Source organism: Sardina pilchardus, chromosome 11 (assembly GCF_963854185.1).
Source record: "Sardina pilchardus chromosome 11, fSarPil1.1, whole genome shotgun sequence".
In the NCBI taxonomy this organism is placed as follows: Eukaryota; Metazoa; Chordata; class Actinopteri; order Clupeiformes; family Clupeidae; genus Sardina; species Sardina pilchardus.
In genome coordinates, this window is record NC_085004.1 from 28,276,473 (window position 1) to 28,304,304 (window position 27,832).

Consider the following 27,832-nt stretch of genomic DNA (forward strand, 5'->3'; position numbering starts at 1 on the left):
AATAATAATAATAATAACAATCCTGTACTGCTATTCTTGATACTATTTAGACATCCTGTAAATTGTGTTTTGCATGAAAATAAACAGTTCATTTGATTTTGATAAAAGTAGAAAGACAACATGGATGTTAAAGTCAAACAGTCAGTATGTTTACTTCTTTAGACAAGTTTGGGTAGATTTACTGCATTCTGAAACAAATTAAGGAATTAGGTATTCACAAATGTATTTCTTCTGACTGCGACAGACTTCATCATGCCACCTGCCTTGTGCAGCTAGGGTGAGAGTGACACAGCTCTCTCTCTTGCCGCCTGTGGGTTGTTTTTTGGACTTGTCCCAGTTAAAGAAAGTGACTGGTATGCTGTTAACATCCACATACTGGCCCTCCTTGACAATGTCTGTCACACCAATCCAGAAATCCTTGGCACCCGCGGAGCTCCGCTTGGCATATTCTCTCAGGTCATTGTTCTCTTGCATGTCGCGTGGGGTAGCTAGTGTGCCACCTTGAGCGATACAGTCTTCATTGGCCTCATGGTAGTGTTTGGGCTCTTCAATGGTCAGGTAACATTTCCTGTGTGCTTTGATTCCACGCAGACAAACTAGAAAGGCATGAAATATGTAAAAAGGAAATAAATGTTGTCAAGAGTATAGGATACTAATTATTTTTAGTAAGAATATTTGTAGTGGCCATTTTAGCCCAATAAATTCTTCTACCGGTAAGTTTAAAAGTTAGACCAATCTTATATCCCATTGTGTAACTGTTCAGCCTCCTAAACTAACAATCCTTGTTCAGATAAACAATTCCTTGTCCAAGCACATAGCATGCTAACTCAAATTTGCTTATACTTTAATCATCTCTAAACATTTACTCTCTCTTGGAACGGGTAAGTCTCTCCAAAAACAAATAAATCACTTCACAGAAGCATGGTCAGACAGAAGCATAGGCCTATTTTAGGGCCTGTATACAGCCTGAGATCAGGAAAATAAATATCAAAAGGTCTAAGTGGATATAAACTGTTATCGTAATGCATTTTCATGCAATCTGCAATTGACGCATTAATATGTAGTTTAAAGTGCAGCAATCTAAAACTCAAAAGCATTCTGGCCACAGATAAGGATGCATTGAGTTGATACTGGCATGGCTCAACTGTAGAAGTTTGCTGATGCCCTCTAGTGGAGCTATTGCTCTTGTGATACAGTGCATCAAGCCCCTCTAATAGTGAGCAACGGCTACATGTACTACATGTCATTGACATCAGTGCAGTGCATTTAATCAGCTGTCATTTCCAGTTGAGTTTTGGGAAATATATTTCTAGTTGTGCTCCGTGGAATAAAGCCCATGACCTGTTGATCACACACCATGTGGTTAGTTGTTCTTTTGGTACACAATACTATTCACTGTGGCTGCGACTGGTTATCTGATAAAATGCAAAACATCTACACTGAGTGCAGGTTTCCCCACTGAGGTAACACAGCTCATTTCACATTTGCTCCATGTCAGTTTACAAGTAGTACTGTAGCTTTGCCTTGTCACTAGGTGAGCATATCTTTCAACTCTTTGTATTGTCATAGGTACAAACTTTGCCAGGTTAGCCTTTGATGATTCAAACATGATCAGAGTATAAGAATAAGACTGCCAGTCTAGGTATTTCCTCAAATTAAAGGGCTGTTACATCATAGACACAAGGACACCCACCTGTCTGTAGAGCTTGCATCTCCTTCAGTGAGTTTACTTCTAGCCACAGCTTGTCTATCTGCGCCTTCATATCTTCTTCATCTGCTGCATCTCAGGCAAAGAGAGGAGAGACAGAAATAAATAGCAAAAGTAGCTCAGTTGACACAGCACTGAAAAACTAAACTTGACTCTCTCATGCAATGTAGAAGTAGGCGACCACCTGGCTTTCGTGTTATAGTCTTAATACATGATCCTGGGCATCCACATATATCCTTGAAAGTGTGACTGTCCTACCTCTACAGTGTGATGTGTGTTACCTCTCTGCCGACCTGGGGCTGCTTTCCTGGAGCGGGAGGGCCTGGCGTCCCCGTGCTGAAGCAGGGTTGTGCCGACGAGCAGGAGGACCAGGAGCTTGGGGCACGCCATCATCACCACCGCTGCAGCCGTCGGGAGTCTGGCACGCACAGGGGCTCACTTTATACCACTGAAAGAAGCTCCCTGACACTGTGGACAGTTCTCCAAACACGGGGACTGTAGACGGCTCTCCAAATAGGGGGGCTGCAGGTTTGCACAGTAAGGGTCTGGCGTCTCATTGGCTTACAGTGTAGAGCCTGTGTGTGCCCCCTTGAGACTTCAAGGGGGATTAGAATACCTGGGACGAAGTGAGAACAATCGACGCCCTGTTTCTGCCCATTCATAAATATTTACCTGCGCTAGGGTGCCGCTCATTTAGTAGTTTTCCCCCATTCATTGCCCAAACAAGCTGTAAATTCATTGACTGCCACACTGTTACATGATGTGCAAGTACAGTAAACAGACACATCGTGCAGCCCTCTCCAGTTATGAACCCTATTTTGTAACACCATGATAAATGGTAACTTTATGTAATCAAAGGAAACCCCTGGACCATGACTCCAAATCATGCTAAAGCAGAACTGTATATATCATTAAATATACTTATGTTATGCCATGCAATGCTACATGAGAAACCCAAAAATAGTGCAGAATGGATATGCTGTTTGTAATATTTATTCAGCCATAATATTGACCAAAGTCGTCATTAGTTTAATAGTAATTGTCAACAATATTTGCATGCAGTTTGCCTCAATAACTGTGATGTTTAATCATTAAAAAGCACAAGTGGTACTATTATAAGTGAGAGGTTCTCATACTATGACTTCTGTCTCAGATATTTTTATTAGAAACATATTTGCTGAGGACCTCTGTGTTCCTGGAGGAGGCTATTTATAGCGCGCAATGTTATGAGATGGAAGGAGGGTAGGGTGAAGAAAAAAAGTCTGACAAAAACAAGGAGACTTAAGCAACTTCTCAGTGCCTCAGGGCTGCGACTTAATGAATATATGGAATACTGTATAGACAGCTGTTGAGTTTATAGGACCTTCACTTTAAGTGTGCACAAATACATGTTATATTCATATTTCAATAGCCATTTGGCACCAGGTCACAGCGTTAGATACTTAGTCATATACTGACAACGACAGAACAATTTAACCCTTGAAAGGTGTTCAAGTCTGTGAGACCCGTTTTCAATGTTTGCTAAAAGAAAAAAATATGCTTTATTTTTTCAAACTCCTTGGCCTTGGCTTCAGACTCCTTGGCCTTGGCTCCTTGTCTGTGAAGGACATAAAACATTTATTTTTTTCAATGACACGGTACACCCCCCTACACATAACCATCACACATCTGGCGTTGAAGTCTACTGGACCTATAAGTGTAATATTGTGGGTGCTACTGTATATGCACCTTAACGGTGTCCTCCTAACTGGGCCTGCTGTGTGTCTGTACGTGTCTGTGTGCAGTTTGTGTGTTGTCTTTCTGCACCTGCTATTCCCACACGAAGTTATAAAGTTGCTACTTTTCAAGCCCTTGCACCTGCTCTGATTAAGTTCTAAGGAATAAGTATCAATAATGATAAAACAAATCTTTGTTTCTATTATTTTTACCTTGTTTATAACTAAGTCTTCTAATTTTATCAACAAAAAAAGAATCATTCATATGATCATAAATGTGATCTCACAGGGGCTGGCAAATTTGAACTGTAAATGATGTCTACCGGTATATCACTGGTAATTGAGCTGAAGTAAACATCTGATAAGTATTTTTACATAAATTATTATATTGATTTAAAAGCCTAATATTGTGGTGGATCCACCAGACCTGATCACTGGCTGAGTAACAAAAATCTGAACATCTTACAATGGTTTAACATATTCAGGATACCCCAACCCATCTTTATACCATCAGTGGTGAGGTTGCCTCACACAGCATTATGTATTGAACTCATGTAATTGACCAGAATCTTTCACAGTGTCTATAACATTGACTGGTTGAATCCAGTGTGGTTGAAAATAACAAGGTATAAAGATTTACATATCTAATCCGATAACACAAAGGGCATTTTATGAGGGAGAAAGGTCATTGATTACATTTCTGTAGGGGACAAGAAATAACAAGATAAAGCAGTAGGCGCTGAGCCAAGATCTGTTTTTAACATTCCTGCTATTGCAATTATGGCTACCAGAGCTTCCCCAGAATGCTTAGTGTGATAACCCAATGGGTGAAAGATTATCTTTATGCTAAATTATGCTACCCTGTCTTTAAATTAAACACGTTTGAAATAACACAGCAGTAGAGCTCCGTGTTCTGGATTATTACAACTATGCATCATCGATCACATTGAGCTGTCAGTGATATACTTATGAGCTCTTTGCAAATTGTGTGTGGTCTTGATGGAGTGTTGTGCTGTTGTGTGTGTGTATGAGTTGTGTTTGTGTGTGTGTGTGTGTGTGTGTGTGGCATCTATCTGGATAGCATACAGTATATCTTAAAGCTGACTATGTGTGTTGACATGCATATTGCATCTTCATTAAACACCCCGACGTGCCACGTTTGCTCTGCAGATCCATTTATTAAGGTGAAAAGGACAGGATACCTACGAACAACAGAAGTAAAGCAGAACACAAGAATAACATACATTTGTCAATATCGTCTTATCTATCTGAACCTGCACTTCCTATGAAATAGCCATACAGGGCTAATGTTTTTCAATGTCTATTTTCTTTTTTTAAGGCAAATGGATTACCCACTCAGACAAAACATCACTCTCACACTCAGACACACACATACAAACAGAGAATTTGACTACAGTAAGCTAATTCACGAAAGCAAAGGGGACACACTATATGCACTATATGGATCATCTATCTGCACCTTTGTACCTGAAAGCATTATTTTGACAACTAATGTTCTGCTCTTCGAATGCTCTCCAAAAGTCTGAGTTCATCTGTAACTGGTTGAAAACAAATGTGGCTTGTCAGAAGTGTGTACGTCTTTAAAATTGTTCCTGATTTGATGTTCCAATGCATCACTTAAAGGTTGAACCCTTTGTAACAAAATGTATAATCACTTCTAGTGATTCTACGTTCTTGAGGTAATTCTACTTGGTGATTCAATCTAAACCACAGCCTGTGATCCAGACACACCTAGGTTAAGACTATGAGGTTGGGAGGTTTGCACAAAGCATAGATAAGTATTCCTGGCACAACAGCTGACTTTTTAGATCAAGATATTCTGATTTCTGTGTGAGAGGAATGTTCTAGCAGGTTTGAAGCTTATCGTGATGTGAAAGTGGCGCTGATCATTTCTGTGTGGCACTACATGCACAGGCACCTGACGGTACAGTAAACATGACTTCTCATCTCACACACACACACACGCAACAGTGCAAAGGAATAAATTAAAGGCAATCATTCATCGCCACAATCCAATTTTGACTCTCAAAAAAAGAGTGAGGCCAGGAGGTTACCCTTTAAGATAACTAAAAAAAACCCATCTAATGACACAGATATCACACAGCATACAGTATACTGGGGATGATGTGCAAATAAAGGCTCTAATGAATAACAATGAGGGAGAAGGAAAAGGAGATATACATGTCCAAGACAACACAATGGCACTGCTACTACAGGGTGGATTAAGCCAAATGCTAAATGCCACATAACGGACGTGAATGCTTAAATGCAAAGATGCATAAACAAACAGTGAGATTCTATCATTCTGTCAGGTTCTATTTGAGAAATGTGTTTCAGAAGCACTTATAACTCAAACATACTCAACATCATTCTTGCACCGAAATCTTTTTTAAAAAGGTGTTCACTCTGCTATTACTCTTTTCTCATGTGGCTACTCACTCTCCCATCAGGATCCAAACCCTGACCAGCAGTGCACATCCCAGACACCAAGGGAACCGATTATCACACAAACACAACACTAATATACTTCAACACTGCATTGGAGAATGGCACTTCCGTTTGAATTTTTGTGTTGTTTTTTTTTGACACTTTTTTTTTGCAAATGTATCATATTTTCGCTTCTATCATGTCACATGTTGATGAAACTGGGCGACAATGCAACTACAATACAAACACACACACTCATACACTGTACAACAGCATGGATTCACGGGTGCGTAGTTCAGGTCCTGGAATAGTCTCTGTTCCTCTGGTCCCACCGGTCCTCCTTAGGCCCCAGTGTGGCGCTCAGGGTTTACTGGATAAAGGGCATCCGCTCCTTGTTGTCATTGTCCCCCTCGTGTTCCTCCTCCTCTTCACCTGCCTCGCTGGTCTCTGTACTATCGTTAGCCATCTACAGCGTGAGGGAGGGGAGAGGATCATTATCGGCCTGTCTCACACAACAGCACACGGTATGGTCTGAGAGAGGATTGTGCAAGACAAAAGGAGGGTGTAAGACATTTCCATTTTAAAGTGTTGACAGTGCTTATTTGGGCAATACCACATGAACCAGCAATTCGGTGAAGCCAAAACCTAAGATGCCTCTTTGCGCAGCCTAGCATTTTCTAAATAAGTGCCCATACAGCCAAAAAGAAAGACAGAAAGAAAGAAAGACGGCAAGAAAGAAGAGAGTGTGAGATAAAGCACATGGCACTAGATATACAGTAAAGGCTACAATTGTATTAAAATATTAATATTTCCGTTAGCCCTGTGTCACCCATAATTACGTTGCATTTCTGAGCCTTGTCATTACCGGCTGCAACTGCAGCGGACTAGTGCCAATTCCCACTGGAAACTGGTCAAATCCATACGACAGATTATAAAACAATGTTCGTGTTTGCAATTATCTCTGCATACAGTATACTTCCCCTTGAGATGGGTTCCAGGCTGAGTCGTTGCCATGGAAACCTCTTATTTGCTCGTGAGCGTGAGGACAGTGTTGTTGACTGTCACCAGACTCCACCCTCTTTATCACCTTTCACACAACTGTCAAACTGCTGATACCTTAAGTGCCTGAAGTTCCACACACACACACACACACACACACACACACACACACACACACACACACACACACACACACACACACACACACACACACACACACACACACACACACACACACACACACACACACACACACACACACACACACACACACACACACACACACACACACACACACACACACACACACACTATACCAAGGGCCTTTGACATTTCGACATTCATAGCTTGTAATAACAGTGTCATTTTCACTTTCTAATGTCATGTTTAAATCTTGAAGGAAGACAGCCTAGAATAACAACATGTTAATAGTTCATTATATATAGTCTTATAATAGTCTTTGGGTTGAAAGGAATAAATAGGCTCAAGTTACCAAAGGTGTGGGAGACTTCTCCACATCCAGGATGAGTTTCCCTATGTTGCCTCGGTCATGGATTCTCTGCATAGCCTCTTTCACCTGCAAATAAAAGACAACAAATAGCCTTTTGCCACACTATACTATACAGATACTTGTAGCCACACACAAAATCACACCCTCCTGTCAGCAGCCTTTCCTAGCAAAGCTGGGGGGTCAGTTAGTTCTGCTGTTGACATGGGGATCACAGAGTATACAGATGTCTTATCTTCAGAGAGAACACACTCCTGGTATTTTCCACCTTCCTTCTTTAGTAGCCTACTCTATGTGTAATCCATTTTTTTTCTATTTCTGCAACAACACTTGCTTTGAATGTGTATTTTACAAGCTAAGACATGCTAAACCAGGGGTCTCCAACCTTTTTGGGGATGAGGGCTCCCGGAAGAACTCGAAATCATATGGAGGGCTACCCATTTGAAGCGAACAGCCCCTCACAACCTTTTATGCGAGGGTAACCCTCCTAAATAGTGGGTGATTTACAATGCAAAATTATCAATATTATGTGCTGTAGGCCCATACGCCTATATATATTTTAAACAACTGTATTTTCATCTGATTCTTCAATATTTTAATATCAATATGCAACACTACCAACATCTTGTTCAGTTTGTTAATTTCAAAGTTTGCATGGGGAACCTATTTTTTAACAACAACAACAAAAAAAATGTTTTGTGCAACTAATAATTTAGGTTAGCTAAATTTTTAAGGCATTACTCACCATTAAGAATTTTGAGGCTGTTTAAGTTCTGATTTCAGTGGACAACTGTTTTTTTTTTACATTTCAATAGCAATCACCAACACCAACTTCCCTAACTTATGAAGACGCCTTTTATAGTTATTGCACGTCTCCATGATCTGACAACATGTTGCGCCCGTTAGGTTAATTGGATCATGCCTAACGATTTCCAGCGCACACGGAGGAGAAAAGGCCCGTGCGCTACAGTAAAGCAAACGTTTTTCAGTCCTTGAACAATCATGCACGAACCGTATGGGACAAACACGGAAAGGGCACAGAACTTTCGCAAAGACATGATTCCATTTGCTACACCAGACGAGCGAGCTTGTTTTTTCTGCATGTGTGCGAGCAGCATGTATGCGCTCCACTTCCGTTGTCGATTGAATGGGAAAGGTATTCTGAGCCAAAGTCTAAAAGTTAACCAGCTAGGCCTACAACTTAAGGTATCACCACCAATATCAAGTTAATGTTAATGTAGTTAAGGCTACAGATTGTTGTCTACATACATTCTTAAAATGGTTCTTGTCTTTAAATGATTAAACACGTCACAACGGAGGATGTTTTTAGAGCATGATCTGCAGACGACTTGTGGGCTATTTTTAGAAGGTGCGCTGCGGGCACCTCATATGCGTCTCGCGGGCTACCTGGTGCCCGCGGGCACCACGTTGGAGACCCCTGTGCTAAACGGATATTATCTCGAACTGATGGAGATAGCATTCTAATGGGAACCGGGCATACAGAGTAAATTGTTTTTTTGTTTTTTGATAAGAATTCACCCATAATGAATTAATCCAATGGAACAGATGCAATTAACTGTTATCAAATAGTTTGAGCCATGCTTCCCATCACTGCATTAAAGCATTGATTTTATTTTTTGGGGGGGAAAACTACCAGACCACTACATAAAGCATGATTCTTGCTACACAGTTTTCATCCCCCTTTTAATTCTGGGCCTTTATGGGTCTACATCCCTTGCAGCACCTACAGTAGGGTTAGTACTGAGCTTGGTGGCTAAAAATGGCAAGCTGCATTTTAATGGCATATCGTTTGATATACAGCACTGGCCATTACTGTGTGCAATGCTTCAAAGTGCACAGTGGGTGGCAGTGGAGTCGTGTAAGTTAAGTAAGTTCAGACTGGACTGCCTGCTGCTCTGACAGGCTAATGGGGTGGAACATTCCCGTGTCTAGAGGTGATGTATAACACCTAAAATAAACACAAAACAGACAAAAGTCTAAGCTAAGTAACTTACCGCTGAACTAAAAAACCAAAGCCAACAGAGGACCATAATGTTACTGTACTCTACGAATACAATGCAAACAGACAATGGCCGCGTTTCCCAAATTCGTTAAGAAGCCCTTAAGTGCTAAGAACTTCTTAGAGCGTTCTTAGAACATTCTTAGAGCGCTCCTAAGACGTTCATAGCACTTAAAAGCTTCTAAACGAATCTGGGAAACGCAGCCAATGACTGCTACATAATTTGGCAAATGCTGGATAAAAAGCGTATTGTGCACTCCAAGTGACACCGATCTGTCAAATGAGTCAGAAAGGAAACTTCATATGAAAGAACAAGGACAACATCTACACGTCAGTGGTGGTCAAAGACAACACTGGATATGATTTCATATTACTGAAGCTATATTTATACATCTCACTTGATTTCACATTATTGTACTTGACAATGTATGACTGGAACCATATTAATATATATTAATAAATAATAAAGTCATAATAACAGAATAATAATCAGATTTCCTTTGAAATATGTTGAATTTAAAAAATGATAAGTCTCCAGTCATTTTGGCATATTTATTCCTTAAAAATGTTGCTGGAAGGCCTGTGCCAATCAAGACAGGGTCGACAAACAAAACGGGTGGGTGGACAGCGGTGCTTGTTTTTCTCCCGGAGAGAAAACTAATGACTGCACAGAAACAAGCACAGCAGAATACTATCAGACGCCCACAGACCAACGATTATTAGACCACTGTCTGGGTTGGGCCGGGGCTTTATGAGTGCCAAACGGCGACTAACTTTCATCCCACGAGGCACCATGCATGGACTTGCGTAACTAATGGGCAGACATCAGGCACATAGTGATTTCTAAAACGGAGATTCTTAAACCCAGATATCTTTATGCAAAGTCTGTCACTAGAAGCAGATGGAAATCTCCGGAACTACTGTAATGGTGTTTTCATTTTGATCTTGTAATGCATCTCTTCTGAGAAGTAAGTTACAATTAAGTGCAGGAATGAGCAGAATTTGAGACCATTTTTTTCTCAAAATTAATATTATTTGAGTTGCCTGTGGAAACATTAAACCGATGCTTAGGGGGAAAAAACTGGAGGTCTAGTTCAAGAATGTGCACACTCACAAACAGCATTAAGGCTGTCCAAAATAAGAGGTGAAGACCAAGAAGCTTTACAACTATTAAAATACCAATGTCATTAAAATATACTTTATAAGATATACCAAATATGCCAAGGAGTTTAATAAATTCAATGAATTACACACTTACTGAAACATAATGACAGTATTGTCCTACCACACATGACAGCAATATGCAAAAGTCAAGCAGTGCAAAAGAGCTTCACTGTCCTTAGTGTGTGTATCCTGCAGCCCTCCATAGCCAGGACACCTCCATTGTCTGCTCCTCACTATACATGGTGCACAATGCTGATTGCAAGCAGCTCTTATCTTGAGCTCTCAGCTGTAGCAGTGCCTGAGAAATGTGCCCTTTTCAACTGTGCGTTTAAGTTGCAGGGACTTCACTTAGCTCTGGGGGCCCACCTCACCTCAGCTCCCACTGTTGTCTTGATCAATCCCTGAGACTCCCGGTCTCTAAGGCTGCACTTCCATCAATCATCGCAACATCTATTGCAGCGTCAACTGCTGACAGCACAATGCAACCTCCCCTCAACTCTGCTGGAGAGGCTGTGCGGTTATCAGAGGGGGCCTGATTGTGGTCGAATGGGCCCATTGTGGCCGTCACGCATAAGCAACAAAAGCAATGCTGAGCGAGCCCAATCAAACGCATCGCTGAGAAAGCTCTTCATAAAAATGATCTACTTTGTCTTTGCAGTCGGTGTACAAATAGCTTCACGTGATTGCAAAATGTTCCTCTTGTGTGCTGCATTTCGCAGGCTAATCTAAAGCTTGATGTCTTCTAGAAAGCATGTCTGTGAGCATATGCACACAAATAAGTCATAACAATGATCACACTATCTCTCTCAAACACAGAACTCTGCCAATGATTAACGATAACTAACAAAAAAGAATGAAAGCAATTTCATAGGTTTATGCCGTACACAGAGAGGTTCAGACAGGATCTCAGAAATATTACCTACTTTAAGCTACAGAAGATCCTTCATAGATGAATCATAGAATACACTAATGCAGCTTTTCATCATAAAATATTACCGCACATTCTTTGCATTTTATACAGAACTAATATTGGTAAACAGTATTATTCACTGTCTTCAATACCATTACAGTGACTAACAGATATATTTGGCTTTTAAATACACTACAGAAACAAATATTACTAATGGGCGAAAAAAATAATTTCATTTCAAGTGTAATTAAAACAGTTGAAAGTAGTATGTGAACATTACAATGGTGGGGTGGTCTTATCAGTACATGGGCACTGAATAAGAAGGGAGACAAGCAGGGGTGGGGGCAAAATCCTCAACATATCTAATGCTTGTAAAAGGAATAAAAACAGGGCCTTTTACCTGACCTTGATCCACTGTAACTGAAAGCAGACAATGAAAAAGTCTGGCAATGCCTTATGTTCAATAAAAGAGTCTGAAGCTACTCAAGTGGATTCTCAAAAGCTTGACAGAAAAGCAGAAAGAAAGGTGACATGCGGTTTAACTCCAATATAATAGCCCGCAGCATTGTGAAAGTGAAGGACAACTTCTCACTTCCTCAAAATGGCAGATTCATACTGCAGTGACATACAGTACAGACAGCCATATTCACAAGCTCAGTGCAGCACTGTAGTCTCGAAACTCAAAAGATGGCATCTGAAAACACATCCCAATAATGTGGGAGCCTGGCTCCGTAATTCCACACGGTGAAAAATCTCTCTCATTTCGCCACGGCTCCCTTCCCCTCCTAATCGCTTGCTAAAGCAGATTTAGGAGCCAAACTTTTTTCAAATGCTGTGAAAGGCACCGAGGGGGAACTCATGCATAAAGTCAGAGCATGATCCAGGCTGAAACTGCAGCTCTGCAAACTCATGGTCATCAGTGAACCCTCGGAGCATAGTGCGCACTTGTTCTCTTTGCCGCAACTAACTCTTGACAGATAACCCATTAAAAAACCTCTGATGTGGTTTAACTAATGAGCACTGTTACTAGACAGAGGTAGATTTACATGCAGAATGACGCTGAGGAAGACCCGGGCTGAATTTACAGAGCCGCTTAACAGCCACAGTTCCATTTCTCCACGCACGATTACTCAGGGCCTAGTCACCAGTGATGCGAGGCTTTATCTAATTTGCGGTGAACCCAAAATGAATGTGTCCCTTTGTGTCGTGGTCCTCATTCACGTATTTCATAAACATTACACAATCCAGGCAGCCAGGGGAACACAATGCCAGGCATAAAAGTAGGACAGCGGTTGAGCTTCACTCAGCCATTCTGTGTTGGTGGACAGACACAAGCTGGCATGAGAATGACGTATGGGAGGAAACAATGTGTCAAGGCCATCAGAAATAGGATTCCGACTCCCAGTACAACCACTTGAGTTGTGCTTTTGTGATGGCGGATGCCTTGCTCAGAATGATGTTGCTACCGAAAGGGCTCCATTGGTACATTACACAGTATACACACAGTACATGTGTCTGCTTGCATGGATCTGTGGCATAGAGACAGGCAAGCTGCCCATATGTGTACATGGAGCTGGGTGAGGGTCTAGCGATGGCTGAAGTCTTCCTGCTGGTCTTCATCCCACGCACTGGGCTCCTGGGATTCAAAGCACTGCTCTCTGATCTGGCCCTTCATGGTTTCAGGGTATATCCCAGACCCTCTGACAGAATTCATTCAAAAAGAGCAAAAGTAATATTGATTTTTCAGTGTGAAAAAAGGAGACCTCTCCTTTTCACCTGTCCACGCTCCTATGCTTATAATCTGTTGAAAGACACATCTGAAGACTTGGCAACCAGACACACTCCCAAGTGCACTCACCTTCTTCTTATTTGCTTGAGGAGTTTCATTTTATTGCTGTGTTTGATTATGTCTCGTGTGCATGGGACTGGGAAAACATAACTTGTTGCATAGTGCAACATAAAAACAAACATAATGTTTGTTTTTGCACTACTGTGTGGGGATATCAGTACAGACCTTCATCCCTGTAAAATGGTTCAGCCCAAGGTTTTGCTTGATTGGGGTAATTGTCTGGCCTATTTAAAGACTGACTAAATTCAGGTTGGCGACACAGGAAGAGCCAGAGATTCAGGGAAATTATAAAGTTTGACGTTTAAAAGTTAACCTTGCTTGTTGCGAGGCAAGGGGATGTAGCTTGGTCTAAAGTTATGCAGGGTCGCCTTGTTTGGACTTGGTGCATAGTCCTGGTTGGCTGCTTGGAACTGTTGCTTAGTTTGTACTGAACATTCCTGGATTTTATATCCGAGTTCCTGTTGTACTTCTTGGATCAGCTGTTTTTTATATTGATCTGCAGACACTTTCTTCCCTCAATACCACGGCTGTCTTGATCCATCAAATCCAGTCATAACAAACTAATGTGTACACTGCCATTCATAGACCTTGGAACTAAAAATATGAAGCAAAAACAACTTACATTCCAAAGACAGACACAGAGGCGCGTCTTGCTAGTGTGTACCAGTTTTTTTGCCAAGCATTCAGTTCACCATGGACACAGTGCTTGATATATCTCCTGACATTGGCAAATGCAAATCCTGTCTATTCAGTCAAAGACAGCTCGAAGGACCAGCAGCGCTATTGCTACTACAGTATGTGCTCAATGAAAAAATCTGCAAATCCTTTGTAGGTTTGCAAGGACAGGTGTTAAGCCATGGCAAAAGGGAGACTGAGCTGAAAATGGATACTGGCAAAAATCACCAGCGTTGTCCATGAAATATGAAGACTGAAACACACTTATAATATAAACCCCTGGCAATTTTTTACATTTTAAAAAACGTAAACTCACAATTACATTCTTATCGCATAATGGATTTGTATTACTAATAACATTACAACAGCATAATTGGGCATAGCAGATAAAACTTCTTAATCTGATCTCAAAAAGCAAGTAAACAATTTAGGTTTGAAATGAGTTTGTATGTTGGAACATATCTTTTTTTCAGACACACTCCACGCCACCCAAGTCTTCATCAAACCTTTTCCTTCTTTTATAGGAAAAACACTTTGATTCACTGTTTTACCTATTTGCTTTGCTTTAACCACACTTCAGAGAGAGAGAGAGAGAGAGAAATGGAATAAGAAACAAAGCAAACTACACAACATAAGAGCTCTGTGCTGCCAACAATAAATGTCACAGCATTGGAGACGTAAAAACGATTTTAAACTCAACCTACACCGACAACTGTGCCCTTTTGTTATTGCAATTTGCGCTTTTCATTTTCCATTGAATCATTTTGTGTTTTTGTCTGAGAGATGCCGTGGTGAGTAGCAGAATTACATTATCTGATGCAATTTGGTGTAACAACCCTGTGTTGGCTTTATGACAGCACTACAAACGGAAATGAGATATTGGTAGCACTGGTCACAAAGACATCTGTGGGACACAAACAGAGCCTCAGCCACAGATGTAAAACAACACTATAAAATCTAGACCGATGTTTTATATAGAACATATTTCACTCCCGAACACAAGATAACACAAAGCAACAGAACAAAAAATAATACAAAGGTAACACTGCAGTTTTTGCAGCCTACATCTAATCATAAGATAATATTTCTGCATCACGCAGATCCTTCACAGACTAGGAACGAAACAATGACTCATGCCAGTACGCTGCTTTAATAAGCTCCTTGACATCTCCTAGTCTTGCCAGGTGTGGGGACAATTAAATTAGCAAGCTGGCCATAACCAATGTAGCCGAGCCTGACATTAATTCAGCATGTAATGCTCATTTAAACAGGGTGTTGACGCAAGAGCTCTCTGGGTCAGGACACGGGGAAGCCATCAGAATCCCGAAAGGGAGCGGTGCGAGGGAGCGGCGCTGCAGGTGTGTCTCCATGAGCACAATACTGAGCCGTTTCAACCGAGATCACTGGTGCTGTCAAGGCAATTTACCACCTCCCCCCACGAAGGGCCTTCAATGATGCACTCAAATGAATCCATGGCTGACGACATCCGAGTTGTCGTCGGGATCGACGGGGGGGGGGATGGGAATGTTGAGAGCCGCTCTCCAGCCTTTCTGGTCAGCGGCCATGCAAATGCCTCTGGATCTCCCTACCTCTCCCTCCCTCTCCCGCCTGGTCACTGTCTCGCAGCGTGGTTGTGCGAAGAGGTCAACAAACACAGGCATATTTATTAGCAGAGGGCCCTAGTTCCCATGGCAACTGTGCAAAGCGTGGCATCGCCAAGGAGGAAATGTCAGCCACGGTGGCAACCGAGAACAACGGTGATGTACAGTCGCCTGTCTCTAATTCTGCACAGCAGTTAATGACGTGAAACTGCGCTGCTGGGGTCTGTCTGGCAGAAAAAAAGAGAAGGGAAAAAAGCGAGAGAGATAGAGAGACAGAGAGAGAGAGAAAAAAAACATTTCCAACATCGCGGTCTCAGCTGTTGAAAGTGGATGTAGAGATGGAAACGCATACGAAAACAAAACAGAACACTGAAATAAAGAGAATGTTTTTCTCTTTGTGATCTGCACAACTACTATTAACCACATGCTGTATATTTATCTTTTCAGAGTTATGAAGGCACACTAGGAAACATGGCTTATTGCTTATTGCACAGAATATATTTAGTACATGTAATGAGATGCTTCCCTGTGCTACAGTAACAGACTCCTGCAGCATGAGTGTGCATGTGGTCTAGCCTAGGACCCTCTCACCTCGTGGCACCTTTAACTCTGAGGGAGTAGTGAGTCAGGGCTTGCAGGAGCATGGTTTAATGAGTCGGGTCAGACACTCTGAATCAGACCTGCCTTGACAACTCCACACCAAGCTTCGACACTATCGGCAAGGCTGAAGTCTGTGTGTGTGTGTGTGTGTGTGTGTGTGTGTGTGTGTGTGTGCGCAAGAGAATATGTGTAGCCTATTCTTACGCAAGTGTGAGTGTCTGTGCGTGAGAGAGTGTGTGTGTGTGTGTAAGCGCGAGTGTACGTGTGCGTGTGTGAATATGTGCGTGTGTGTGTGTGTGTGAGAGAGAGAGAGACAATGTGTGTGTGCGCGTGTGTGTGTGTGTATGTGTATATGTGCGTGAGAGTGCATGTGCATTTGTGTGTGAGTGTGTGTGTGAAAATGTGTGTGTGTGTGTGTGTGTGTGTGTGTGTTTGTGAGTGTCCATGTGCGTGAACGAGGTGTGGAGGCTGCTGCACTGGGCTCTGGGAGCAGCCCACACACTGACAACACCTGTCTCAACAGAACCGCTCCATCTCTGTCTCTCTGTGCGAACAGATCCCTCCCGCACTGCCCACCCGGCCGCCATATAAATCAGCTGGGGAGAGAGGGGGGGGGGGGGGAAAGGCCCTCTGTGAGTCAGCACGGCCAAAATTAGATCCCACTCTCTCGGCCATTTTCAGAGGTGTTCGATTTTTCCATGAGCGCCGCGGCCGTGCACAGGCGTGTGAGCAAGGGCAAGGCGCTGGCCTTCTGGCAGACGTCGATTTGATCAGTGAGAAGATTCCTGTGACACCCCCCCCCCCCGCCCCACGAGCTATTCTCTGCACAGATGAAATTGCCATCATTACACAGGACCCTTGAAGGTGCCTCGCAGTGTAACCGGCGCATGATGTAGCGACTGATGTGTTCTGTGGATTGGGTGTGCATGGGTTTGCATAATTGAACCCTGTGCCTTCAAAGACAACCATCAAAGCAAAGAAGCAAAGAGAACATCTCGCCGCTAATCCCTCTTCAGAGCGGAGAACATCACATCTGAAAAGATAGCAGGAGACAGCTGAAACACTATTACTCTTTTATATGGCAACTTGAAAGGTCCCCGCTGCGACAAAGCGTCTGTAAACAAGAAAATGTTTTTTTTTTTTTTTTTTTTGCTGCTAGGTCAGCACCGCTACAGAGACTCGCTATATCATTGTCATTGAGAGATTAAACTACATTACCCAACCTGCCCAGAAGGGACTCAGGCCATACAGGTACTCTATTAAAGAGCCAGATAGCCATCTCCAGCTGGGCTACGATGGGAAGAGGGGATCAGCTGAGCCTAAACCACACTCGAGTAATGACATTCTATTGTCTCCCGTGGCAAGAGGTAGCCGGAGGGATGACTAAATCGGATTCACCTCGAGTTGCTTCATCTTACTCACAGAGAGACAGAGGGTACACTAACGCTCTAACACCTTTCCTTATTTCCCACTGGAGAATTATTTGCAATGTGTTCTCTCTGATCCTCTCCATTATTTTATATGCTTCTTGTGAGACTGTTTTTACGGCCAGACTATGATATGTCTGAAATAACTGCAAAAGCAAAAGGATAAATGTGTTAATTCTATGTTATGTTGTCACTTGTCACGATGATTGGGCGCAGAGGCTTCCTTGCCTTCGACAAGCTGAAATACAGAAGCCAATGTTTCTTCGCAGTGGCAGTCAGAGATTATTTACATACAAGCTTCTGCCAACAGTCTGAAAGCCTTTAAGTGAAAAATCCATGGCAACGTGATTGCACTGCTGGATGGCTTTGGGAGCCCTGTGGGACGGCGAGACCTGTAAGAACATTCACGTTCTCGTAAATGATTCTGTGGAATCATATATCCACACAGGTGCGATTAAAGTGCCGTTTGTGACAGACTTATTACAATCAGGGAAAATTGCATGTCTTCCCACCTCTTTAAATCGAATCATCATAAAAGATGTTTAAGCCAGTAACAGATCTGAGGATCATGGTTTCATTCAAGTGGCGCATACTGTTCTACCAAGGTCTGTGATAACTCGCTCGGATAACACAGAATGAGCAGAGAATCACACAAGATAACTTGATGAATATCAATTCTGCAAAACAAAGACTGTTGGTTGCGCTACACTAAATATTATTTGTCTGACTGTCTGATACTAACAATCAACTGTGCAGAACTGTGCAACTGTATTAAAAACATAATAATAAAAACCTTCTACAATCTTTGGGGTGTCATTACACACCTGGCAATCTGCATGTTTTTATGTTTATTTGTCATTAGTTAGTTAGTTAGTTTATTGTCCCTGGGAGGGGACGATTCCACAGTATTGCACATCCACTTCACTACTGTACATCCCACAGCACAGTAGAGCAGAGCATCACACCATCATCCCCACTTCACTGTCACAACTCACATCTCACTTTACTGTTGCATTTCACAGTTGAGCCTGATAGTGGGAACGGAGGTGCCTCTGATGCCTGGTCCTCATCCGGATTACACTTTTGCAACTATTTTCTTCCAATCCCTCGGAGGATTTTGAGACTGTCAGAATCGTTCTTAGCTGAGTTCTCACAGCGTGATGTTGGGATCGGCTGCCACAGCGGCTTGTTAGTGTGTCAGTTCTGCCCGTCTTCTTCCCCCTGCTTTTCACCTGATCTGACGGTGTTGCAGTCTGTAATTGGGAGTTCTACCCCTTGTGTGTTCTGCACATATGTGCTTTCCCCATTGCCAATTCAAACGACAGTGGCATTTACTGCATTTAACAGTCAGCCACCTGAGACACCTGAGGTGGAGGCGGTGTTCGCCTCAAATGAATGACACTCCTTCTGAGTACACAGTGTTCTAGAGTACTTCCACAGACGTCGGGGAGCTATTGGGGTTCAGGCAGGTATTACCTAGCTGATAATACCTGGTGCTAACTATGAAATCTACATGGCGTGCCGTTGGTGGTACTTCTGCTACTGCAATGAGGCACTAGATGTATTCTTCTGACTGCAGAGGCATGATGGCCGATGTCCTAAATGTGGCATACAAATCTTCTAAAGAGACATACGGTGACGTACTCATGAGCGAGAGGACTGGCTCTCTGATTTGTTTCTTGCCATTCCTTGATGGGCTTGATCTCGGAGATGATGCATCCGAGAAATGTGGCACTATGTGTGAGCTGCTGATGGCCTCTAAATGTGGTAATGCAATGGGGGCCCACACCCAAGCATGCCAATAAATGCGGGTGGCGCCCACATCTCCAGAGCTGGATATTGATATTGATCTTCCAATTCCATTTTGTTTCGGAGTCCTGATTTGATTATTTCTGATCATTTGGATTTGATAATTCAACATGCAGAATTATACTCCACCCATATCGCCAGGTCATATGGTGACACCATACTTGCACAAGCTCTATGAATGAACAAACACGCACACAGCCTCCTCCCAATTAACAGAACTAGTTCTATGCCAGTTCAAACTTGCTAGAAAACCTGTTGCCCAATCATGCCCGCAGGTAGGCCTAAAAAACATAATGATAGGGACAAACATACTTTCAGCTATAAGCATTCAATAATGAATAAAGTATGCCTCCCTATGACATGTTCCACAGATCAAAATGACAGGCCTAACAGCTGTTTTAAGACAAGGCTATATGTTTATGTGTTTATGTGAAATACAATTTTCTTTGTGAATGAATAATGTAGGCCTGTCGTAAATAAACAAATGTTTTTCCTTAAAATACAGGGGTCATAGGTCATACTTGAACCCGCGGATTCACTTCTGCCAAAGTCACAATTATCCTCTCTGGTAGCCTACCGGGCTGAGTGAGTGAGAGGGGGAGTGGCTACAATAGAGCGGTGAAAGTCAATGTGTGCTGCTTTTACCAATATATCTAACAATATCTTTTACATTTATTATCCAAACAACGTCAAACTTGTCGTGCCCGTAGCAAGACACCTTCCAATTTTGCCACCGGACAAACTGTTTGACAGATATGCGAATATCAGACGAATACAGATAGATTGGATTATTCACCAGATAGATTAGGTCATTCATCAGTCTTCCAGGCAATCTGACAACCAGCTAGATCTTCAGATTAACTGTTGATAACAATATTACTTTTTGTATCAATTATTTCAACAAAACACTGGAATATGTTAGGCTCATTATGAGAGAGTCAATTTGTCATCTAACTACACGTTATTGCATTTTCCAGATCTTGTTTATCACCCAAAAGTAAAACATTAAACTACCACAGCACCTCGGGTGAGATAGCTAAAAAACACTGAACCAGAGTGCTTAAGCATGGAATCAATTAGATACAGGTCCCCTGTTGCTCTTAGAAAAAGCATGGCTGCAAAATGGAACAGAAGTACATGCAAATTGCACCGAGACGCTGAAATGTGATGCTTGCAAACACTGATGCCTACACACGCTTCCAGGCAGCAATTTTCCTCTCAAAAAGCATATGGCCACTGAATAATATTACTGCAAATGGAGGAGTGTTTTTCCTAGAAATCAGCCAGCGCCACAACAGTGACATCCGTGAGAGCATAATGCATATTTTGCCGCTAATGTGAAGACGCGGGAGCCAAGGAATGTCAAAATGTCTCAGTGTGCATGATGTCCAAGCAAAAGTGTAAAGAGGCATAAAGTGAAAGCAAAACAACTTATCAGACAGGACCCCCGACAGAGCCAGCGAAAGAAACACAATGACGGAGCTCCACACCTCAACCCCTCAGGTAACACTACAGTGTCAAAACAAAAGTGAATAGTAGCCCCCTTACAGCCATTTTTATTGTGTTTAGGTGATGAATAATGCCAGTATTTTCATAATACGATAAGCCAAAATTCCTAACAAACACTAACTAACACACACACTTGATTCACACGGATAGCAAACAATAGATCTGTGCAAAATTTCACTCAACAACAAAGCTATTAGTGTCTGGAACAGCAGACTGCCCATAGAGACTTAGCTCATACCATTTAAGATTAACTGGACCATTCAGGTTTTGTGAGTGTGCAAATACAAAATATGGCTGCATAAGGACAAATGAACAGCACTGCAATGCAGATAAACTGTTAAAAATAAGCCCAGCAGTGGTACTTCAAATAATTACTAGTTCTTTAGTCATTTAGTGAGCATTTAATCACTTGATGAAGGAGTATTATGTTCATTAATGCTTATCTAAAAGACTAAACTACTACTGACATGACACTGATTCACTGAGAAAACAACCTTTCACAAAACATCTAAGCTTCACCAGCAGTAGAGTTACCAGATATGATCTGAAATATTCTTTATTCTGCTCTCTATATTAGGTAAACTGTACCTTACAGCCAAAAACAGGGTGAATGCCCCGAAAAACAAATACCTTTCTCTCATAAGATCTGATTAGTCTGTGCTAAACCCCTAAATGTCACATTTGCGTTTCAAAGAAATAGTTTCTCTCACATCTCCAACACCGTGAGCTGGGGACCAAACAGAGGGGAGGTGGTGTGGTGTGCTGCCTGGAGACTAGTGGGCGCGAGTAGCCACGGGAGACAGGAGCAGGCTGGACAGCCCACCCACCATCTGATGGAGAGAGAACCTAACTACCGACAGCTGACAGTGATTCTGATTCATGGCCACTGGCACCCGACTCGACTGGACATAATCCAGATGGGCGGCACATGATCGTTTGATCAGCTCCTGTCACCTGTGATCACCATAGCGAAGGGTATACACTAAGCAGGAGGGCCATTTTCTGTTCGTCGCCAAATGATACGAAGACCTCAAGTACTTAAATGATGCATCTCTAAATGAAATTCACGGCAATTGGATCAATAAATCTTATTACTAATAGTACAGTAAGTCTTACCTCCTCCAGTGCCCATAGGGAGTCTACGAGAGGTTTTATCTTCTTCTCGTTGTAAAGGGAAAAGAGTTTGTGGACCGCGTTCTTCACTTGGCTGCATCCGCCTTGCTTAAAGAGGAGGTTCAGGAGCGAGAACCCAGCCATGACTTTGTTCTCATCATACAGCTTAATGGGGTTGACCTTCTCCACTTGCCACCACTAGAGAAAACAACACAGCACATATCATTCTCTCTGTCAGTGAATGATTAAAGTCACAATAGTGCTCATACGTTAATATATCCTCAGACTGTGTAAAAAGTGTCCCATTCATATGAGAGATCAGGGAAAACCTGTTACTTTTATTTGAATAGGATTCAGATGAACCCATAAGGCATCACAGAATACCATAATTACCCACCTATTAATCAAGGTTTATACATAGACTTTGCTAAATTTCTTCGGCTACAAGGTTAATATACAGAGGCGGCCTATGTGTACTTTCGTCATTCTTTTTTTTATGATAATGAAGTTACCTGAAGACAGTAAGTTACTCACAGATTTGGCAAAGCTGAAGAAACTTTTCGTCTCTCCTGTTACCATGTTTGATGAGCCTGAAAACAAGTCACATCCAACTGGAATTCATTATTCAATTTCATCCAACTGTATTACAGAGACAGAGTGAGACGTAAATGTCACTGAACAGATTTGGGGTTCTCTTTCAAACAAGCAAACTTAAAGGCTAACCATTCAATATTCAATCTCTTAGATAACAAGTTAATAGCATATTTGAATATGTTAAATGGCAGATATTAATTTGTTGTGGCTTTGACTTTTTAAACTTATATATCTGACAGGCATGATCTTAACTCAGTACTTTCTCAGTCTACTCGGGAGATGTCAGTAGTGACTGCTGAAACAATCATGGAATGAGGATGTACAGACAACTATCAAAACAGACATCTGTCTGCATTTGGGTGAAAGTTTGTAAGAAGGCGGCTGGCCTATACATTTTAAAGCTCTCCCATGGCATGGACTCCATACCTACCATAAAGGATGTAGGTGCCCAGGGGCTTGAGGAGGCTCAGGCCTTTCCCAGTATTCTCTCCGCATAAGCAGTCCAGGACAATGTCTACCCCCTCTGGAGAGATCCTGGGGAACACATGACATTCCATCAGTCTCTCTTCTTTTGAGAGGCCTAGGCAGCATACAGCACCCAGGGCCAAAATATTTAATAACAACACAAGGAAGCATCTCGTCTCGTCTCAGAATCAGCCTGCAGAGTGTACCTAACCCCACGCCTCCATCATACCACACATATTTCAACTTTCTTCATGAAGATCCTAATCCCAAACTATGGGCCGAGTAAACCAATTTATCCACTTTAAGGAGTTCTAGGGCCCTAGATTTGGTCTGAAGTGTGCGGTTGAAGTGCATTTAGGGTGTGTCCAAGTCCACTTTCGCTAATTTCACAGAAGAATAAATGATCAGATGCCAGACGTACTGTATGGTTCAAAATGCTTAATGCAAAATTTGTGCATCGCGGATGTGTTTTTGGTCATTACATCCAATAAACTAATAAGAGCGCCTGCCACTGAGACACCCATGGGTGCCTAAGTTGATTTGCTATTCAGATTATGTGCACGACTGATGGGAAGATGACAACTGCGTTGGTCACAAAGTAGCAAAGAGACGTAACACCCTGCCTGGTGCCGCGATGTGCCAGGCATAACATACTGTAGCCTAGGGCCCATAATGAAAGAGGAACAGCTAGCAGTCTGACCCAAAATGCCAATAGAGCGCATGGAATGGATCAAATAGAAATGTACAGCAACTTGCTGTTTATAAAACCTACAACCAATAGGTATATTTCTTTCCATAGAATGACTAAAACATTGGAAAAACTGGACAGGAATGAGAAGCACGCTATGATCAAGAGGTCCTAATACCTTCCCATTGGCCGGGCAGCGTGTGTGGTAGCCTGATTTAGCAGTCTTGTGATGCCTATGGCCTGTGTGGACTGAATGACTTGAAACCAATTTAATTTTACTTTCGCACTGATCCTGAGAAGAATGTGGGGGTCACGGAGATGAAAGAAGTATTAAGCTCCCTCTCCCTCCCTCACACTCCCTGGTTTGATATTCCTTAACATGTACCACTGCATTGGTTAGGTACTGTGATGATGGTTCTCATACTCATGAGGTCAAGAACCAAAGCTTTGGAGATATTTCTCCAAGTATTTCACTCAATGATGGCGCTTAATCGTATACATCCCTGGCGTGATCCCAGACACAAGGCCTGGATACATCAGCCTTGGCAGAATGACTCATAAATCGCATCTGTTACATCTAAGGAATACACATAAACAACCACAATCTCATAGGGAGTTGTCTCAAGTCTTGAGGAGCTCCATTCACTCCACGGACAAGGTCGGAAATTCAAAAGAAATAGGACAGAAAGACAGAGAGACTCTTCATTGGTCCAGCTGCTGCACACATCAGTCACATCAACTGCTGCCGGTTGCTACATTTAGAGACTATGGGCTATGGACTCCCTTAAGAAACAACTTCCCTCCCTCTGCCTCCATGTGTTGCTATGGCGACCATGGCCACACAGACCCGCACTCAATTATGGGTAATGATCCATCCGCACAATACTGACGTGGCCTCTATGATCATATTAGCATTACAGCTATCAACTTGCATCTGCATAGGTTTACCATACAATTCCCATCCCCTTCATCTAAAAAGTCTTTCCCTATCTTATATTCTGCTACTGAAACTTCCACAATTTGAACCACATCACTTTAAAGCGAGAGTTGAGACAGTTTATTTTCTCAGTAGTGTGTAACATGTCTGAGTAGTTGGTATTGGCGAAAGATTCCTTACTTTTTCACTTCTGGCACATAATCGATGTTTCTGTCGAACAGGTGAGTCACCGAGTCTTTGATGGCCTCGTGTTTACAGGGTGAGGCAGTGCCAAACAAGGTGACGTTGGGAACGGTTGAGCAGAGCTGAGCAACAGCTTGACCCTGAAAATGATACCCAGGAGAGAGTGTGTGAATAACAACTATGTTCATGATTTTCAATCTCTTGCAGATGGGAAATTCGATAGAATGGGATACCGGTTTTGGCCCGAAGGTCATATCTGTTAACATTACAATTATAGTGCACCAACTGAGATGAAGTGCTGCTAGCATTTCTGAAAATGAAGCTGAAATTGATGTCCCAAAGTCCCCCCCCCCCAGAAAAGTGGAAAATATTGTAGCCTACATACCATGTAACACTTAAAACATCTTATGAGAATGGAACCCATGTGAGCATGGGCAGGTAACGTACCACACCCCCTCCTGCTGAGTGCACCAACACTGACATGCCCTCCCTGAGGTTGGCCACTTCAAACAGCATCATGTAGGCGGCCACAAAGTTCATGGAAAAGGCAGCAGCCTCCGTGAAAGTCATATCATCGGGGATCTTGTAGACAAAATCCAGTGGCGTACAGACCACCTCAGCCCAGGCATTGTAATTCGCAAATGCCATGACCCGGTCGCCAATCTGTGGAAAATGACAGCACCCATCTGATCAAGGTTAGAGGCTGACATGGAAAACACACTTTGACTGAGTTATGGGAGCGGCCCAACCACCATTATAGCACTTCAATCATATGTAAACTCACCACATTCACATGTAATAACACATATTCACATACATTCACATGTGAAAAACAGACAAAAGTGGTGAATTAACCATGGTGAATCATCCAGCTGGTCAATGTACATACTTTTAATCATAACCATCGGATGATTTCTCCCATTTTAACATTATTTTTCTCAATTTAATTAATTTCTTAATTGAAAGGTTTGTTTTGTAATGTTTTGTACTTTCGTCTTTTTGTAAAACACGTTGTGCTTACATTTGCATGAAAAACGCCATAAAAATAAAATGCATTATTATTATTATTATCTAATACATTTGGTTGAGAGATTCAAGCTAAATGCCTGAAGCATGTCAGCACAAAGACAACCTGGATAATAATCATGCATTTGATATTTATGTTAAATTGATTAAACCATTCACTATGAAAACAGATTTATTTCAACCACAAGTGTTCAAGAAATTGAAGGATTTGTAGATTAAACATATGTGTATACTTTGAAAGTGTACTTTTCAAATTGTAGTTTACACAAAGGCCTGCCGTAATTTCCGATGGCACATCAGTGATGGCATCAGTGAGTCATCGGAGGGTGATTCACTTACCTCAAATCCTGTTGTGTTGTCTCCCAGTGCCTCTACAATGCCTGAGCATTCGAAACCAGGTACAAGAGGAGTCTTGGGAGGGTTATCAATATTCCCTTGTCGAACCATGAGGTCCACAAAGTTCAAGCCACTGCCAAGATAAATCTCAAATGAAATCTCAGAAAGATTTTTCTGCATGGACAGTGCAAACCCTCCAATCATCATAAACATGTAGTAATATACATTTTAAGGGGTTGTTTCTCAGCTCAGAGATAAAAAAAAATGAATGAGAAGGAACATACCATTTTACTCAGTCTGTAAGTCAATTTCACTGACATGATTTCAGAAAATGTGAAATATAGCCTAAAAGTCCACTGGCTCTAAAATATTTTTTTCATTGACACACTTTTGAGCAACATACAAATCAATGGACATTTAATAGGCATGCATGGGAAATATTTTCCATATCTCTGGCCCTGAAAAAGGCCACTAACAATTCTACACTATTCTAATGCCTAGTTAGGCCTACCTCCCACGAAAAGATAGAAAACAAGGTACAATTCCTTGTTGTGTTGTGCTGTGTTTTCCAGAGGTAGTCCCAATTGATTCATATTAAACAACTTCAAAACACATGAAATGTGTTTCACCTATAGCAGCAGTGTAAATTTGGCAATGCCATATGCTCTTCCCTGACAGAAACAGTTAGAAAATCTCTCCAAATTAACATGCTTAGCCTAAATTGATGTGTGCTCTAGGCTTATTGACAACGGGAGGCAGGCTACTTGACCTGATATAATTTCCCCCCAACATTAATCTTGCACGCTGGCTCCCTACAGTATTTCTAACTTAATCACTGTTGATTTATTGATCGAGTTGGATCAATAGATGCAGCTTCAAATGAGCAATTCTGAAACAATATGGCTTTACTAAAAAGGCAATATTCTAAACAATGTGAAGAGGCTCCAGAAAACCTGATGGAAGTGAGGCATAACACACCTCATCATGGACCAAATATTTGGTGATGCCTAGCGCAACATGTTGCTGGAATCCTGCCAGCTTCACAAAGTTCCATACCCATCTATAATTTCCTCTAACTCCGATTTTAAGTACCTTGAGTAACCAACTTATCCACAAAAGACTGTCATTTATTTACCATGCTTTTACACGAATTTTGACCTCTCCTTCCTGTGGGTCTGGCATCGGTTTCTTGGTTACCCGGAGTTTGTTGAGACCCCCAAAGCTAGTAAGCACTACGACGCGCATTTCTTTGGCATCCCCCGGAGACGCGACATTCTCTGGTTCTTTAGCACAATTTTTCTCAATCATCTGCTCAGTTTCTTCGGTCATCTCCGCTCCCTCCTTTGGCATATCCGTAGGCTTCATGAGCAGGCGGAGATAGCAAACTAACGGGTCCGTCAACCCCTCCCAGCGATGTGGTTACAGCAGGTTGCGTATCCCTGTAGAGTGCAGCAAATGCTGCTTCTTGCTATGGCTGAACTGATTTTGCTGCTGTGGAAGACTACCGTAAAACGGGGTGTACACGTGTAACAGAAAATATATATAACC

At 42.1% G+C, this 27,832-nt stretch overlaps 2 protein-coding genes across 2 annotated transcripts; both read right to left on the reverse strand.

Moving 5' to 3' along the window:
* Positions 1-140: 140 nt before the first annotated feature.
* On the reverse strand, positions 141-2,160 carry clec3a (C-type lectin domain family 3, member A). Its single transcript, XM_062549722.1, has 3 exons — positions 1,990-2,160; positions 1,694-1,777; positions 141-596 (listed from the first exon to the last, which is right to left on the reverse strand). The coding sequence occupies exons 1-3, from the start codon at positions 2,099-2,101 to the stop codon at positions 199-201; spliced, it is 594 nt and encodes a 197-aa protein (XP_062405706.1). The 5' UTR covers positions 2,102-2,160; the 3' UTR covers positions 141-198.
* Positions 2,161-4,583: 2,423 nt separating this feature from the next.
* On the reverse strand, positions 4,584-27,718 carry vat1l (vesicle amine transport 1-like). Its single transcript, XM_062549230.1, has 9 exons — positions 27,420-27,718; positions 26,288-26,417; positions 25,370-25,585; positions 24,920-25,062; positions 23,080-23,183; positions 22,590-22,645; positions 22,059-22,253; positions 7,364-7,447; positions 4,584-6,337 (listed from the first exon to the last, which is right to left on the reverse strand). The coding sequence occupies exons 1-9, from the start codon at positions 27,647-27,649 to the stop codon at positions 6,239-6,241; spliced, it is 1,257 nt and encodes a 418-aa protein (XP_062405214.1). The 5' UTR covers positions 27,650-27,718; the 3' UTR covers positions 4,584-6,238.
* Positions 27,719-27,832: the final 114 nt, after the last annotated feature.

What these genes read in the sequence shown, in the direction of transcription:
- vat1l (XM_062549230.1), bottom strand. Translation starts at nt 27,649, where the DNA reads ATGAAGCCTACGGATATGCCAAAGGAGGGAGCGGAGATGACCGAAGAA. An exon ending in GGGCACCTACATCCTTTATG is followed by an intron (nt 22,646 to 23,079) that starts GTAGGTATGGAG and finishes ACTTGTTTTCAG; the next exon opens with GCTCATCAAACATGGTAACA. An exon ending in AGAAGTCTCCCACACCTTTG is followed by an intron (nt 6,338 to 7,363) that starts GTAACTTGAGCC and finishes CTCACGCTGTAG; the next exon opens with ATGGCTAACGATAGTACAGA.
- clec3a (XM_062549722.1), bottom strand. Translation starts at nt 2,101, where the DNA reads ATGATGGCGTGCCCCAAGCTCCTGGTCCTCCTGCTCGTCGGCACAACC. An exon ending in AGCCCCAGGTCGGCAGAGAG is followed by an intron (nt 1,778 to 1,989) that starts GTAACACACATC and finishes CCTGAGATGCAG; the next exon opens with CAGATGAAGAAGATATGAAG. An exon ending in GATGCAAGCTCTACAGACAG is followed by an intron (nt 597 to 1,693) that starts GTGGGTGTCCTT and finishes ATGCCTTTCTAG; the next exon opens with TTTGTCTGCGTGGAATCAAA.